Here is a 16,712-nt window from a genome sequence, read left to right on the forward strand (position 1 = left end):
GCTTGATGCATACTGATCTGTGAGATTGGTCATCGCAGCCTTTGAATGTTGTTTTCATCTACATTTTGGTAGTTGTGAAGGTTGTGCTTATTTGACTGCATCAACACATCATTTCTTACTGAACACTATATTTAATAACATCTGCGTAGTGCAAGTTGTTCAGCCATTTTCTATTTTAACGGCTACTACATATAGTGCTATTAATTGTTTTGAATTTTGTGGGACCTTTCTGGGGTTTTTGACTTCCTTTAACTGTGTTCAAGAGTGAGATTGCTGGGTGAAAGGGTAAGATCCGTTTTGTGACTTTCCTTATATAATTACAATTGTTTTCTAGAATGGCTAGACCAAGTCACAGAGCCACTAAAAAAATCTGTCTTCCCCCAGCAACTTTAACATTGACCATTTATCTTTTTCCTCTTTACCGCTTGAGACGCATGAGGTAAAATGTTCTAATTTGTTGTAATTTGCATTTTTCATGTGAATTAAAGCAACTGTGAGGTTCTTCCTCCCACCTGTGAGATCGGCAAAATTGACAAAAAGAAAATGCCATGTTGGGGAGCTGTGGTAAGACAGGCAAGTTATTGGAATTGAACTTGAGCCCAGAAGATCAGTCCAAGCAGGAGGACCCACATGAGAGTCATGGCTCCATAAGTGAAGAGAAGGGGATGTATGAGAGGCATGTTATAGAGAAAGAAATTATAATATTTGGCAACTGACGATATAGTGAGGTAGAGTGAGGAGTTGAGGATGACAACAGGTGATCCTGAGTAATATGGCTAGTTAGGAAGAGGAACAGTTTGGATAAGGAGAAGTGAGGTGAAGATAATGGGTTCCGTTTGGATCATTAATTTTAAGGTGCCAACTGGATATCCAGTTTGGGGTATCTGAAAGGCAGTTAACGCAGAACTACAGGTCAGGAAAGAAGCTAGGGCTGGATATATAAGTCTAGGAATTGTCTGAATAGATAGATGATTGAATCCATTTGAACTGATGAAATCACCAAGTAAGAGAGGGTAGAAGAGGCAAAAATGAGGAACCAGGATGGAACCTTGGAAGACTCGCATCAGTGAGAATAACATGCATAAAAAACAGTAAAGAAGACAGAAGGAGCTATTAGACAGGTAGAAAGAGAACTGGGATTGAACAGTATCACCAGCATTCAGAGGATCCAGTATTCATGCCATGATGCAGTGGTGTCAAGAAGAATTGAGGATTGAGAAGAGGCCATTGGATTTGGCAATTAAGAAAGAAATCATTGATAGCTTTGGAAAGAGCAAAATGATAAAATTGAAAGCTATATTGCAAGTGGTTTAGTAGAGAGTAAGAGGATAAAAATGAAAGGGCTAAATGTAGTGTAAATGGGAAATAGATCAAATGAGCATTTTTTAAGGATAAGAGAGATGAGAATATTTGCAGACATCAGGGAAGAAGCCTTATTTAGGGACAACTTAAAGATAAGAGAGAGTAGGAATGATATATGGACTAGCCTAATAAAGAAGACAGGAAGGGATTGGATCAGAAGTGCCTGGAGAGAAGTTGGTTTTGGCAAGAAGAAGGCCCCTTCTTCACTGAAACTGGAGTGAAGGAGATAGTAAAGGGAGTGATGTTGGAATGATGTGAAATAAGGGAGAAAGGGGGTGCTCGTGGTGAATACCCACAGTTTTGTGGAGAAGCATGAGGTAAAGCCCTCAGGTAAGAGATAGCTTTCCATCAGTGATATCCCCTAAAACCTCAGGATTCCAGGGAACAGGATTATTTCCAAACTTAGAGGCTTACCAGGGTAGCAATGGGGCATAACAGGTGGTATCTCAGAGCAGGTCACTGGTGGGTAATATTAGTAGCCCCCATATGGAAGGTGAATTTCAGTAGACAACTAGTTTTTCTCCCAAGGCTATGAGTAATGTGCCTCCTGATGTTATGCAATGTAAAATCTGCTTTGGACCCAGACTTCCAACTTCTATTTGTGCCCTTTTAGATTTTTGGCATCCTTGAGAGGACCTGGTTCCTGATTCATCCCTGTCCTCAGGTTTGTATATGTTTCCTGATGTCAACCCCAACTCCTTTTCCCCATACGAAGTGGTTTACCCTCAACCCTAGTAATTATTCCAGTTGCCCCATGTGTTTGCTCTACTTGCAAGAGATAGAGTCTTGGCTAAGCAGTGAATGAAATTTTAAAATAATTGACATTATACTTCCATATAAAACCTAACCTTTTTTTAGCCTAGTTTTACTTCATTTTTGTTAGGTAAATCTGAAATATTTGATTCATTGGTTTCACTAGAAAAACTCAGGTGACATCCCATATCTTTTCCATTCATTTAAAGATTACTCTATTTCATTAACATTTGGTACCCAAAAAAATACAGATATTGGAGATACCATGCAACCATAGACTTGAAAAGTGGTTGCTCCCATTCAGGGCTGAAAAGTGATTTTCCACCTTAGAAATTGATAGAAAGGGCTATTTCATGATGTTCCATAAGGTTTCTAGCCTTCATGACTAGTATAGTACTGGTTTCTTGAGTAAAATTGCTTTTAGACTTAGAATAAGTTAAATTCCTACTGTCCTGTTGAATAGAAAATAGTTTTCCCCAGATCTGTCTGTTTGAAGCCAGATATTCAGTTTTTAGCGATCTGAAAAGCTGAAGGAGTATTGATTTGATCAAATATATATAGTATTTCTGAGGCTTTCCCAGTCTTAATCTTAGTGGCTTCTCTCTGAGACTGCCCCTAATTTATCCTGTGTCAGTGTGTATATCTGGTTTGCACATCTTTGTTTTCATTTGTCTCCCCATTAGACTGAGCTCTTGTGAACTTTTTTTTCTTTCTTTGAATCCCCAACAATTAGCAGTAATACTCAATAAATCTTAGGTGACTAAGGATTTTGTTTGTTTTTCTTTAAGTAACAGTGGATTCATAATCTAGTTTTACTACCTCTGTGACCTTGAGCAAGTCATTTAACTTTTCAGATCTCAGTTTTTGCTTCATACCTTATTCTTCATAAAGGGATTGGACTAGATTAGATTCCCTTCTACCTCTATGGTCCTAAAATACCCATCTTCATTTTTTCAGGATTTTGATATTTACTACAGTTATATTTATAGTCTTGGAACCTAAAACTGCTTGCCTATATCTTAAGTCCTTAAAAAACAAAGGAGTTCTTTGTGACAGTATGTATCGGTCATAAAAAGAAAGTGGGTTTTTTTGGGTTTGGGTTGTTTTTTGTTTGTTTTTTTTTTTTGGTAAGTACATGCTAATGAAAGTTAGCAATGAGGATTCACATTTTAAAGTGAAGCATATGTTAGAAAAGGGCTTTCAGTACTACATTTTTAGCAAAAATTACGTAGTTACTTGAAGAACTACTTTAATTCCCACTTTTATAATGAAAATTCACAAACTTTTAGTATCTAATTTAATTTTTAATTTCAAAGTGAAGATTGAGTTAACATTTGATCTCACACTAAGTACAGATAACCTTATTTTCCTTTCCAATAAATAACCTATCTGGAGTTGCTTTAAAACATTTTCTGCCACAAGTTTTTGTATACTGTTTGGTTTCATCTTTATAGTATTCTGAAAACCCCGTATAATGTGGTAGAGCATTAGGCTTAGATTGAGATACTAACTTTGCCACTTGCTACTCTTTGGCAACTCACCTATCCAGAGATTATAATAATCTAAAATGTTACATGTTTTACATGGAGGTCATTCCTCCTCTCCCTCTGCCCCCCAGTCCCCTACTCTTATTTAGAATATGAAGGTAGAAAATGAAGATATTAACCTTATTCTGAAGGTGTTTAGCATCTCTTAAAGTATCACACAAAGTTGTACTCATAAGAAAAAACAATTCAGTAGGAGAATTCACATCTAGTTTACAGGGATTTGGGGGTTGGCAGGAAAGACATCATGAAGTAATTAAGATGGCCCATAAGGAAGGCTATAGTTTTGGAGCAATCGTGCCTTGCCTTGGGATTGAACACAGTATTGTGGTTTCAGCTTGTGCGATTTCATGGGCCTACTGTCAATTAACCAATAAATACCTGTTATGTGAACTATTATAATTTACAGCAGGGCTGTCCAAATATGGCCTGCGAGCCACATGTGGCCCACAGTGTGATTTTATGCAGCCCACCTGTGGGTTTTAATTTTCATGAGCAAAAAAATTAAATAATAATTTGCATGGAATGCATATTAGATTTTTTAATTCCATCACAAATAAACAATCTTGTTGATGTTAATTTTATTTGGTGTTTTTAAGTAATATTACGGACAGAACATATTGCATGGAATTTTCAGTTGATCGGTGGGACGCGTTCTGTCTGTACAATGCAGAGTAGTCAGTACGTACCTACCTTTATACTATTGTGTTGTCGCTTTGTTGTTTTGTGTTTGCTTTCACACTTCGAGTTCCCCCACTTTCTTTTAGTGTACCATATGTTTTATTCTGGGTGTGGCCCTCGAATAATTTATTTTAATGAGGCCCTAAGATAACCTAAGGTTGGACAGCCCTGATTTACAGTGTTGTTGAGATTAATATTATATATTGTGTTTTGGTGGATTTTTTTTTTGTTTGTTTGTTTTTGTTTTGTTTGTTTTTGGTTTTTAATTTTTTTGGAGGGGGAAAGCAAGGTGATTGGGGTTAAATGACTTGCCCAAGGTCACACAGCTAGTAAGTGTCAAGTGTCTGGGGCTGGATTTGAATTCGGGTCCTCCTGACTCCAGGGCCAGTGCTCTATTCACTGTGCCATCTATCTGCCCCTATTTTGTGTTTTAAAAGGCACAAAGGTGAGTTTATTTCCTCTCAATTATTTTTAGACCCATGAATATATAAAAGCATCTATATCAAGGCACTTGTAGCAAGTCTTCCTTGAAGCATTTCAGAATTTCTAGAACAGGTAACCTGTTTCTTTGTTTTACTACTAATTCCTCAACTTGTTACATGACTTCAGCCTCCCTACACTAATGAAATAACTATTTCTGTATGGCTCGGGCCAAGTTGCTTTCCCTCTGGGACCCTCAGTAAAGGAGTAAAGGATGGACTTAGATCAGAGGTTTCAACTTATGGAGGCCCCCCAGACTTCCAGATTAAAATGTGATTGGGAAATGTTTAACAAAATAAATTGAAACACAATACACCACAATGTTAACTTGTGGTTTTCTACATCAATATTTGGCTTCAGGGATCCCTTTCTGAGTTTGACAACACTGAACTAGATGAGCTAACATGCCATCCAGAGCTGACATTTTATTACTGTTTTTGTATATATTTTTTAAATTAAATTTTATTTTCACTTCCAAATTTTGGCCCTTTCCCCTCTGCCTCCTGGACCCATTGATAAAGCAAAAAAAAAAAAACCACCAAACTCATTACAAATATATATATAGTTATGCAAAATAAATCCTCGTATTAGCCTTTAAATAAAGAGGAAGAAAGACTTAAGTTTAAGTTTTAGTCTGCATTCTGAATCCATCAGTTCTCTATATGGAGATGAGTAATATGTTTTATCTTGAGTTCTATGGAACTGTGATTAGTAATTGTATTGATCAAGGCACTGTCTTTCACAGTCGATTATTTTTACGATATTACTGTGATTGTTTTCCTTGTTCCACCTACTTCACTTTATGCAAGTTCATGCAAGTTTTCCCAGGTTTTTCTGAAACCATTTCCTTCAACAATTCTTACAACAACAGTATTTCACCACATTTCATCTGCCATTACATGTTGAGCCATTCCCCACTTAGTTGGTAGGCATCCCTTCAGTTTCCAATTCTTGAACAGTATGCAAAAGTTGCTTAGCTACCTCTTGATTAACTAAAGGTCAAATGACCTATTTGTACCTTTTCTAGGCCTTCTGGGTTTTGTCTGGTTAAAAAAAAAAACCTCTGCTGCCAGCCTTTTGGCTAATCCCTATTCTGTAACACTACTCTTAAATGTAAGAGGTTAGGGAGAGGTGAAAATTTATATGAATTCTTTGGGCTACTTATCAGATGAGTTGGGAGAAACCCATGATTTGTGATACCAGGCAGCAGTTGAATAGGTTTCTCTTACTACTTTTCCTGATTTTTTGCTAAAATGGAAGTACAGCATTATTCAAAGCAAGGACCTGGCTGTGACCAAAATTTTAGGAAATTTCCCCAGTCTCTCCAAAAAACCTACTTTTAAAAATTCTACTCATTTTTAAAATGTTCCAAACATTGACATTTGGAGATTTGGAGATCACCTTTTTAGCCTAACCTTGTTAGTTTTTAATGTAAAGCACACGAGACGTAAAGAAAAAAAGCTTGCAGACTATAACACACATTCTAAGAATTCAGTTTTTGAAAATTTGTATTTACCTACCTTGACAGAAGCCTTAAAAATCTTTTCGTTAATCACAGATGAAAATGAATTTTAGAGTAGGGGACAAAAAGACATTGCAGACATAGGTGTTCCCCAGTCCCAAAAGTTCTAGGAGCTTTTCCAAGTATTAGAAGTTACAGATAACCACCAACCAACCCAGTAGTTCAAGGCATTTTTATTTCAGGGAGCTAGCAGAAATAGTATTTTACAAAGCTGATGATCACAAAGAAAAGTAGGAAAAAGAAAGCAGTTGGACATGATTATAAATTTGTATTTTAAATATTTGCAGATCCAAATCAACAAATATTTGTGCTCCTACAAGGCATTTTTGAAGCTTTGCCCAGGAATAAAGAACATAGGGTCTGCTTGGGGAGATAATGACACAAAAACAAACATATATCAAAAGAAGAGAATACAAGATACCCCTCTCAAGGTAATAGTAACTTAAAGTGATAGATCCCTTTATAATTTACAAAATATTTTATGCATGTTCCCTCATTTGTATTTATGTAATAGCTCATAATTCTTACGTACTACTTAAGTAATAATGCTTACCTCATAAGTATTAATTTAGAACCTTCTATATGCCAGACATCAAGAATGAAACTGTCACTTAATGGCAAAAAGCTTGCGTTCTAATGGGGGAGACAACAAGCACATGTAGAGTTTGTTCTTCTAAAGCTTAATTAGTGGCTGCTCTGAGATCTTATGCTGGCACTGGGGATATAAGGGTGAAAAATGACCATCTGCCCCCATGAGTCCAGTCTTTTTAAAGTAATTTCTAATCCTAAAGAGATTGCTCTTGAATAGGTAAACTGCCTAGCTTCTACGTATAATTGATATAGGATGGATTAGCGTAGAATTTCATGGGCCTTCTGAGATGACTACTAGACCTTGTAATAGAAGACATCTTAGAGTGTTATGTGTATCAATCACAGACTAGTTGATAGATGTGAAGTATTATATTGGGGGAAATACACGTACTTAGGGAACTAAAATATAAATTACAATACGATTAAGTGGATAGAAGTGATAGCCTCAGATTTCAAGGATTTCACAATAAATAAGCATTGGTAAAACAGACAGAATTATACATGATGAGATATATGGCACAGCCAAACTGAGATTGAACTCTTTTGCTGTAACTCAATTCAGAGGGAAATATTTGCTAATGACTTCTTATATTAGCACATTTTCTCTTTAGAAATGACTTCTACATCTTCAGTTCATCTTCTGAATTGTACTTGTTCTCAAGATCATCATTGGTATTTCATTATTCAGTTGTACTTCCTCTTAATGATGTCTTGGTTTATATTGTCATTATGTATTTTGTTCTCTTGGGTCTGCCTAATTTGCTCTGGCTCCTTTTAGTCTTCATACATTTCTCTGAATTTCTCATAGTTGTCTTTTATACTGCCTAATAGTAATGGATTTTCTCACTAATCACTTCCTTAATTAATATTGTATTCTACAATTTTACCCAAAATCAGTGTTGAGCTTCCTAACCTATATTTGCAGATTTGTTTCTTCCCTTTTTAAAAAGACAGGATAATCTGATCTTTTTCATTCTGCACAGTCTTTCAGAGATTGCTAATAGTACAAGTCACACCTACCATATAATTCAGTATCTAGGGCCTACTGATTTGAACTCCATCAGTGGCAATTCAGTGTTGACCTTAGCATTTGTTACCAGTATCAGCTTATTCAAGGCTTCAGCGTTCCAGACATTCTTAAAGGACTGTGACACACTTATATTCATTATCTGTTATCTGAGGAGTTCCATATTCTAACTGTTGCATAAGCCACAATAGGTGTTCTAGAACCCATTCACCCCTAAGTCCCAAGCTGCAGTTTCAATAGATATTCTTCCTAGGGTTATTATTGGCATTTTAGAGAGGCATCATAGTATGGTATTCAGACTACTGAATTTGGACCTGGGTTTAAATTCTAGTTCTGCTATTCACTACATATGTGACCTTAGGCAAATTACTTAACTGTGTTAGGCCTTGATTTCTTGATCTCTGAAACGAAGGTGTTGGACTAGATGGCCTCCAGCACTAAAATTTTGATCCTCTGATCTGGTATATACCCTCTTAGCTCAGCTCCTTCACTTCTCAAAACTTCTTTGTATTCTTCTTGTACTGTTTACATCTTTACTTTTCTCTTTATCTGCTTACTAGCTCTTTTCACTTCACTACAAACCTACTCATTATATCCTTCCAACCTTCTCTTGCTGTCTCAAACCAAAAGCAAAAAGCAAAACATTCATTTTAGCAATTGTTTTGTCCCAGCCAAAATGGACTATTAAATACTCTGTTTAAGGACACAGCTTAGGCTTCTTTTGCCTAATTTGTAACATTCCGTGTGCGTGTATTCTTTCTGCCCTATTCCCTTTGTCAGTGAATGATAAAGCGTTTGTTAAATACTACCTATCAAAATTAAGACCCATCCTTCAAGATCTGGTTCAAATGTTGTGTCAGTCACTAACCCCAATTCTCCCCTTAACAGAACCTGACCTTACTTTCCTGTGATATCTTATACTTTGTCAGACTTTACTTTTTATTATATTTGTTTTTGTTCATACAGAGCATCTTTCCTGCTCTAGTAAACTTCTCTCTGGATTTTTATATCTTCCTCAGTACCTAGTAGCAAGTAGCTTTCAAATAGTAGGAACTCGGTAAATTTTTGCTGAATAAATGAAATTCCATTTGTCGTACTGCTGTTTCAGGGTTACTAGGTTACTTCTATTCATGAAAAGTAATTGTGATGCATTTCCCATTTTGTAGACATGACAGTATTCTGTTTCTCACAAAACTTCTCAGTTTTTTCTCGACTTCAAATACAGCCAGAAAGTAAGCAACATTGCCTTAAATGTGGAATTATTTGGTGGGAGTGGGGGAGATCCTTTTTGTGCATAAGAACTCCTTTAATGAGGATTTGATTAAGGTTATACACGCACACATGTGTGTATTAAACTTTTAAATGTCTTCAGCATATGTCTACTACACACTACATATATCTATATGTAGTGTGAAGTGTGCAAAGCTTTAGTGAAATGGGGGTTTTTTTGAAGTAGAAATTGAGAATTCTTGGAATGAGATGCTTAGTTTTATGTCTAATCCGACTTGCTTCCATTCTGTAGACAACCCCCTCTATACTCTATACTTTCAGTTCAACTATTCAGTACAGCATCTGCACTCAGCCAGGCACTAGGAATAAAAAGATAAAAAGTGTGAGATCCTTGTTCTATTGAGGTAAACCAAATGTACATAGAGAATGCTGAATATATACAGAAAGTAATTTTGGGTGGAAGTCGGGGGAGATATACAGTTGAGAGCAGTGGTAGGATCAGGAAAGGTGGTCTCCAGGGAGCTAGAGGGTTTTTTGTTTTTTGTTTTGGAGGGAGGAAGACAAGGCAGTTGGGGTTAAGTGACTTGCCTAAGGTCACACAGCTAGTAAGTGTTGAGTGTCTGAGGTCACATTTGAACTGGACTCCAGGGCCGGTGCTCTATTCACTGCGCCACCTACCTGCTGGAAGCCGAACCGCCAACTCCTTCCACTCCTGCAGCTTTTCCCACTAACCTTCTCTGCAGTCTTTGGTGTTTGTGGGTTAAGAAGTCTGGTAACTGATGCAGCTCACTGATTCAGGGCGCTAGGGCCCCCTCCGCCAGGCTCCTGGTCTGGTTGGTCCACGGCGCTCAGGCTGGTCTCTGCTCCACTCCGTTCCCAGCTCCCAGCTCCGTGTGGGATAGACCTCACCCAGAGACAATCCAGTCTGTCCTGGGCTGGAGCCCTGCTTCCCTCTGCTGTTTTGTGGGTTCTGCCGTTCTAGAATTGGTTCAGAGCCATTTTTTATAGGTTTTTGGAGGGACTCGGCGGGGAGCTCACGTTAGTCCCAGCTTTCCAGCTGCCATCTTGGCTCCACCCCCCTCTTGACAATATTAAAAGAGTTGGGAAAGGGGAGTAGGAATGAGTCCTGTTATGTTCATGTTGAGTTTGAAATATCTTCCAGGCAGTTAATAATGCTGGATCAGACTCCAGAGAGAGGGCTATGTCACTTACATAGAGATGTTCACTGAACCTGTGAGAGAAGATGAGATTACTCCAAGATAATGTAGTGACAAAGTTAGAGGGCCCAAGACTGAGCCTTAGAAGATACTCATGATGGTGAGTATAACTTGGGTGAAGATACAGCAAAGGAAAGTTAAGGAAGGAGAATTGGAGCAGTGACTCATGAAGGAAGGATATGCCTTACCATGTGCCAAGAATGGCCAAGTGCCGAGGTTACAAATACAGGCAAAAAGAAAGTTGCTGCCCTCAAAGAACTTTCATTCTAATGGGAGAAAACACAAAAGGAACCTGAAAAGAGGAAGGTACCTGGGCAGGAGCTTGATTTCAAGGTCCAGACAAAGTCCATCCAGCCAGCAGGGGAATGAAGGCAGTCTGGGCTGCACCCCTTCACAAAATGGAGGCTTCAGGAAGAACTCACCAGTGGGAGAAGGGGAGCAGCCTTTGCCAGAAGTCCAGAGAAAGTCAGGAACAGGACTGGAAGAGGAACGAAGGGGAAAAAAACCTAGAAGGGAGGAGAGTGTCTAGGTAGGAGAAGGCAGTCAGCAGTGTCAGAGGCTTCAGAAGGGTCATCAGTTGAGACAAGGCCATTGGATAGAGCAGTCAGCCTGAGGCGACACGGGTAGTAGGCCAAGCCAGGCTGTTCTGGACGTTCAGGTTCAAAATTAGAAAGAAATAAGACATGGAATATTTAGTAGCTCACAAAAGGAGGCTTACTTACCCATAGCATAAAATGATACTCAATTGTGATAATCAATAGCATTTGTCTTGGTTAGGCGCATCCCCCTTAATCCCCAGATAGAGAGGGATCTGGTCAGCAGAGCGGGCTGTGGTGACTGGCCTATTTCTGAGACATCTGCCAGATCTGAAGGGCGCTCTGTACTTGGGTGGCCTTTTTTATACCCTTAGGCAATCAGGAATCCTCCTCAACTTGTGCAGTTTCATTTTGGGCCCTTCAGGCCAGTCACATCTCGGAGTCGGCTTCCTTGTGTTTTAGGTAGAAAACTAGCCGTAGAATTCGTTTGGGGACAAATCACCTTAATATGCTTAGAGAGACATAAGTATGCAACATGGTATCAAAGCCTCGGTTAGAAGTGACAAAAGTCTCTTCAGATCCTGACATTTACTAGCTGTGTCACCATGGGCTGCTTGTTCTAACTTCCTTCTCTGTAAAATGGGAATAGTACCTTCCTCACAGGACGTTTGTGAGGCTCAGTGAAGTATGTACGTAGTGTGGTACAAACTTGACGACCACACACATGTAAATAAATACGTGTTTGTGTAGACACGTCAGCTGTTGTTATTGTTTGATTCTGCTTAACAAGCATTTGTGAAGCACCCGTTACGTGCCAGGGACTGTGCTATGCAGTGAGGATACAAAATCAATGGTCCTAGCCCTCAAAGTGCTTACATTATATTATCAGAACATAGCATGTGTAAAAATGAATTAGTAAAATATACATGTTAAAAAAGAAGTAAATTTGAAGCAACATTAGCAACTGCAGGAATCAGGAAAAATCTCCTGTGGGAGGTGGTACTTGGACTGAACCTTGAAAGGAGCCAAGGACTCTAAGTGGTGGAGTTAAGGAAAGAAAGAGGATGATCATTATCATAATTTGCAACTAATTAGATATGAATGGTGAAAGAAAAATTGAAAATAACTCTAGCGATAACAGCCTGGGTAACTGGGTAGATAGCAGTGCTGTCAATAAAAATACCTTCTGTTTCCCAAGAATAGCGTCTCACTGAGGCAAATCACCTACTTACTCACTTACATACTTAGAAGACTATAAATCTTTAAGTCATTAAAAATTTTTTTTTGATCAAGTGGGGATAATTATAGAAATAATATAAAGCATTATAAATAGTATCTTATAAACGTGCTGCTAATATCCACCAAAATCCTATTCAGATGTCATGTGGAAGGGACCCTGGGTTCTTGAAAACTATCCAACCAACATGGAAAGGCTTTGGAATATGGGCTTGGAGACACGCTGTCTGTTTTCTGAAGAGCAGCCTAGCTAAATTATAGAGGCTCAAATTTATGGGTCTATCAACTCCCAAAGATCACCTGCCTATCCAGGCTTTGTAATCTTCTTTGTGCATCTACATCAATGAAATCACTGATGTTTAAAGCGTAGAATTTCTTATAGAATGTCTAACACAAATAGCTCAGAGATTGAGTTCACACTCTTTTCTTTCCTCTTCTAACAAGAAGCCTAAAGACATAGATGAAACATTATTTTAAACATGTGTATATATATATAAGAAAATCTATTATTGATACTTAATTTTATTTATGACTAGAAATTGCTAAGTGTTTTCCATATTGCTTGAAAGTGTAATGTTGGGGGCCATGGGACTTCAGGGAACATTTGTATGAATCACGAAATTGTTTTGTTGTTATTTTTGGACTAATTTTTTTCCTTAAATTTCAAATACATCCACAAAAAGTTTAACTCATTAATCTTCACTAACTTAACATTGGTTTGTTTTGCAGCTTGAAAAAATATAGTTAGTATGAGTTTATCATTTTGATTTAATTATGTTTGTGATTAGTTTCTGGCCTCTAAACATAATTTGTCCCCAGATGCAGGCTCTTGCAGCTTTATTCTTTTTTTCCAGCAAATGTTTGTATTTTCTCTCAAGTGCAATTTTAAATATGCTTTCATAAAAATGAATATAATGATTTTTGTTTGATTTTAAGAAATGGATGAAAAGAGGCTTTTGGATCCAGGGTTGAAGGTTCAAAATGGATTGTGGGATTGTCCTCTGAAGAGCCAGCAGGTGAAATGCCTGAGTGACTGAAGAAAATGGGTGCTAATGCATCTAACTATCCCCATTCATGTTCCCCAAGGGTAGGGGGAAATTCACAGGCCCAACAAACATTTATAGGTAACTTCATCAATTTTTTCTAACAGTGTTCTTTAGTGAATTTAATAGAACCGTGTTTAGCAGAGACTGAGTAGATGAGTATTGAGCTATATATAAAAGTTTTCCTCTTAGGTTATAGGTTTTTTTTTTTAAAAAAAGAATGAGGCCTCTGCTTCTGTCTATATGATTTTTATATTAGCTGGACTGCTAGAGCATAGCTGGCCATTAATTTTGGCTATTTTTACTGTAATTGCAAGTCATCATTGCCACATTTATGCTGTGCAAATCTCCACTGATGGTTAAAATGGTATAGATATGCTTGTTTATTTTGATCTACATGGACATAGCCCTGCAAGTGAACCCTTTACTAATTATACACGTGTAGAGCTGTTTAAATCTTAAATTTCAAATATAATCAACCTCAAAAGTCAACCCAATAGTATCTGCCCGGAGAGTAGGAAATGTGTTGATTTATTGAATAAAAATCACTATTGACTATAAAGGAGATGGAAAAGTTATTAGAATGAATTATATATTCTCCCCTAAAAAAGGCTACTATGCTACTGCTAAAACCAGGATTTGGTTTCCTTTTTAAAATTTTTTTAAAAAATACTTTAAGTATAGGTGATGTGAATTCTGTCATGAAAGATATTAATCAGAAAGAGTACTGAAAATAAGATTGTATTGGAAAAGAAAGGGAAAGAGCTTTTATTAATTATTCATTTTCTGCTTTAGGAACATCATCCTATTCTCATCAAGGCTATGGATGCGAATCAAAATTATATAGTCTTGACCATGGCCATGAAAAGCCACAAGACAAGAAAAAGAAAACCTCTGGCCTTGCCACCCTCAAGAAGAAATTTATCAAACGTCGGAAATCCAACCGCTCTGCTGACCACGCTAAGCAGATGCGAGAACTCCTCTCGGGGTGGGATGTAAGAGATGTCAATGCATTAGTAGAGGAATATGAGGGAACATCAGCCTTAAAGGAGCTTTCTCTGCAAGCCAGCTTGGCCCGACCGGAAGCTCGAACACTGCAAAAAGATATGGCTGATCTTTATGAGTACAAGTATTGTACGGACGTAGACTTAATATTTCAAGAAACTTGCTTTCCTGTGCACAGGGCCATTTTAGCAGCAAGGTGTCCATTCTTTAAGACCCTGCTTTCTTCTTCCCCAGAGTATGGAGCAGAGATCATAATGGACATCAATACAGCAGGTATAGATATGCCCATGTTCTCTGCCTTGTTACACTATCTTTACACAGGAGAATTTGGAGTGGAGGATTCAAGATTTCAGAATGTTGATATACTAGTGCAGCTCACTGAAGAATTTGGAACGCCGAATTCCCTCGATGTAGATATGCGTGGACTATTTGATTATATGTGTTACTATGATGTTGTCCTCAGTTTTTCGTCAGATTCTGAACTAGTTGAAGCTTTTGTTGGAAATCAGAACTGTTTAGATGAAGAACTTAGAGCTCACAAGGCTGTTATTTCAGCCCGGTCCCCATTTTTTCGAAATTTATTACAAAGGAGGATACGGACTGGTGAAGAAATTACAGACCGAACGTTGCGGACTCCCACTAGAATTATACTAGATGAGTCCATCATACCAAAAAAATATGCTAAGGTTATTTTAAACTGTATGTACACCGATGTAGTCGACCTCTCAGCTTTACACTGCAGCCCTTCTGTGGGGAGTCTGAGTGAAGTCCAAGCTCTGGTAGCAGGAAAGCCAAATTTGACTAGGGCTGAAGAAGCAATGGAGCTTTATCACATAGCACTGTTCTTGGAATTTAACATGCTTGCACAAGGTATGAAATATATTTAATTTTCCATAAATATTCCTTAAATACAAGTTTGTGTCAGAATTAGTAGTTGCATATGCTCTTCTTTTTAATTTGGATGGTTAATTCTAGTTAAAATGATCATGATTTCAGGAAAGTGTTTGCGACGTTCAGCACCGTGATTGGGCCTGGTCACCTCTAACTTTGTCATCTGCAGCAGTATGAAGGCTGAGTGTGGCCCTTGGTGGGCTCTCCAGAATGCCAGTGATTAAGCAGTAGGGAATATTTGGCTTCAAAGGAAAGTTGAAGTTTAACATATTCAAAGTTCCAAAAATTTGTTAAAGTACTTCTTGAGGATGGGCGTGGTCCTTACCTGTTTACCTTTTCATCTAAGCTATTACTTAATACATTTTTTTAAGGGAGTGCCATGGCTCACCACAATAAGAGTTTAACTTATACTGGAAACTTTTGGATACAAATCTGACCTAAGTTTAAAATTAAATTCCTTTATCTTTTGAAATATGAAGTTTGTTTTGTTGACTAAGTATTTATTTGAACACCTACTATGGGCTGTTTGACTGAATGTTTATGGTATGTTAAAATTTTTAGTTGTGTACACAAATGGATGAGGGAAAATGAAAACGTAATGTCATTCCACATAACTAAAGAGAGTCTTGAATTTTACTAACGGTTATATATTTATATTTCCATGACCATGTTGTGTTTGGAAATGTTTTTGAAAACCACCCTAGATGATATCTGTGGAGAGCACTAAAGAAGCAGAAATTAAACAAAATCAGATTTCCCAACGTATATTTAAGTGACTAGATGTATTTTGTAGTTAAGATTGGGGAGGAAAGGATATTGTTGAAGTTAGAAAGGCTACTTTGAGTTCTTAAATAGGAATACTTTGCATTAAGTTGACAAACTGAGATAAAGAAATGAATGCCCTGGGAGCAACGGATGGAGGTTGAAGGCAGGCTAATTTTGTCTCTGTAAGGGAAACATTTCCTAACAATTACAAATTATTAAGACGCTAGCTATACATATTAGAATGGACCGCTTTAATAAGTAATGAGTTCCCATCATGGTAAATCTTCAAGCAGACCAACAATGACCACTTATCGAAGGCATTTTTAAAAGGGGGCTTCTTGTTCCAGGTACATTAGATTAGATTGATCTCTAAATTCATTTCCAACTCTTGAGATTATGTGATAGTTTCAAAATAGTCAGTAATAATAGGAGAGAAGTTTCTCTTCCACCCCTCCCCCCCCAAAAAAAAGAACTTAAGAATTAGGGAGAATAAAAGTAGATAAGCAGGTTTGTTCATGGGTAGATTTAAAATGCGATTTTAAAATTTTTTTTATTATTTCCCCAGTATAACATGATAAACTCAATGTGTTCTGAAGTTAAAGCTTTTACTTATATATATTTTTTTAAGAGTTCAGCTGTACTAGCAGTACTGAAATGTTTCTATTTCAGAAGAATGTAGAAAAATATTGTTAATTCTTCAGGAAATAAGCTGGCTCAGTAGATTTCACCCACTACAAAATAAAATTGAGAATCAGTAGTGCAGTATGGAAAACATAAAAGTTTGTGTCATTACCAGAAAAGCAAAGAATTAGATTTCTAAAGTCTTTGA

The 16,712-nt window shown here is 37.4% G+C and overlaps 1 protein-coding gene across 2 annotated transcripts in view; it reads left to right on the plus strand.

The window, feature by feature from the left end:
- Positions 1-16,712, plus strand: part of BTBD7 (BTB domain containing 7) — a 75,387-nt gene that overhangs the window by 10,486 nt on the left and 48,189 nt on the right. Inside the window, exons 1-4 of one of the 2 annotated variants that reach the window (XM_036734684.1) lie at positions 1,997-2,026; positions 6,630-6,773; positions 13,116-13,303; positions 14,018-15,097. In XM_036734684.1, coding sequence (XP_036590579.1) covers positions 13,222-13,303; positions 14,018-15,097 — 1,162 coding nt within the window. In that variant the 5' untranslated portion in view covers positions 1,997-2,026; positions 6,630-6,773; positions 13,116-13,221. Of the gene's footprint in view, positions 1-1,996; positions 2,027-6,629; positions 6,774-13,115; positions 13,304-14,017; positions 15,098-16,712 lie in introns of those variants that run through there. The other variant, XM_036734685.1, reaches the window with a different exon arrangement.

Source organism: Trichosurus vulpecula, chromosome 8 (genome assembly GCF_011100635.1).
Source record: "Trichosurus vulpecula isolate mTriVul1 chromosome 8, mTriVul1.pri, whole genome shotgun sequence".
NCBI classification, from domain to species: domain Eukaryota; kingdom Metazoa; phylum Chordata; class Mammalia; order Diprotodontia; family Phalangeridae; genus Trichosurus; species Trichosurus vulpecula.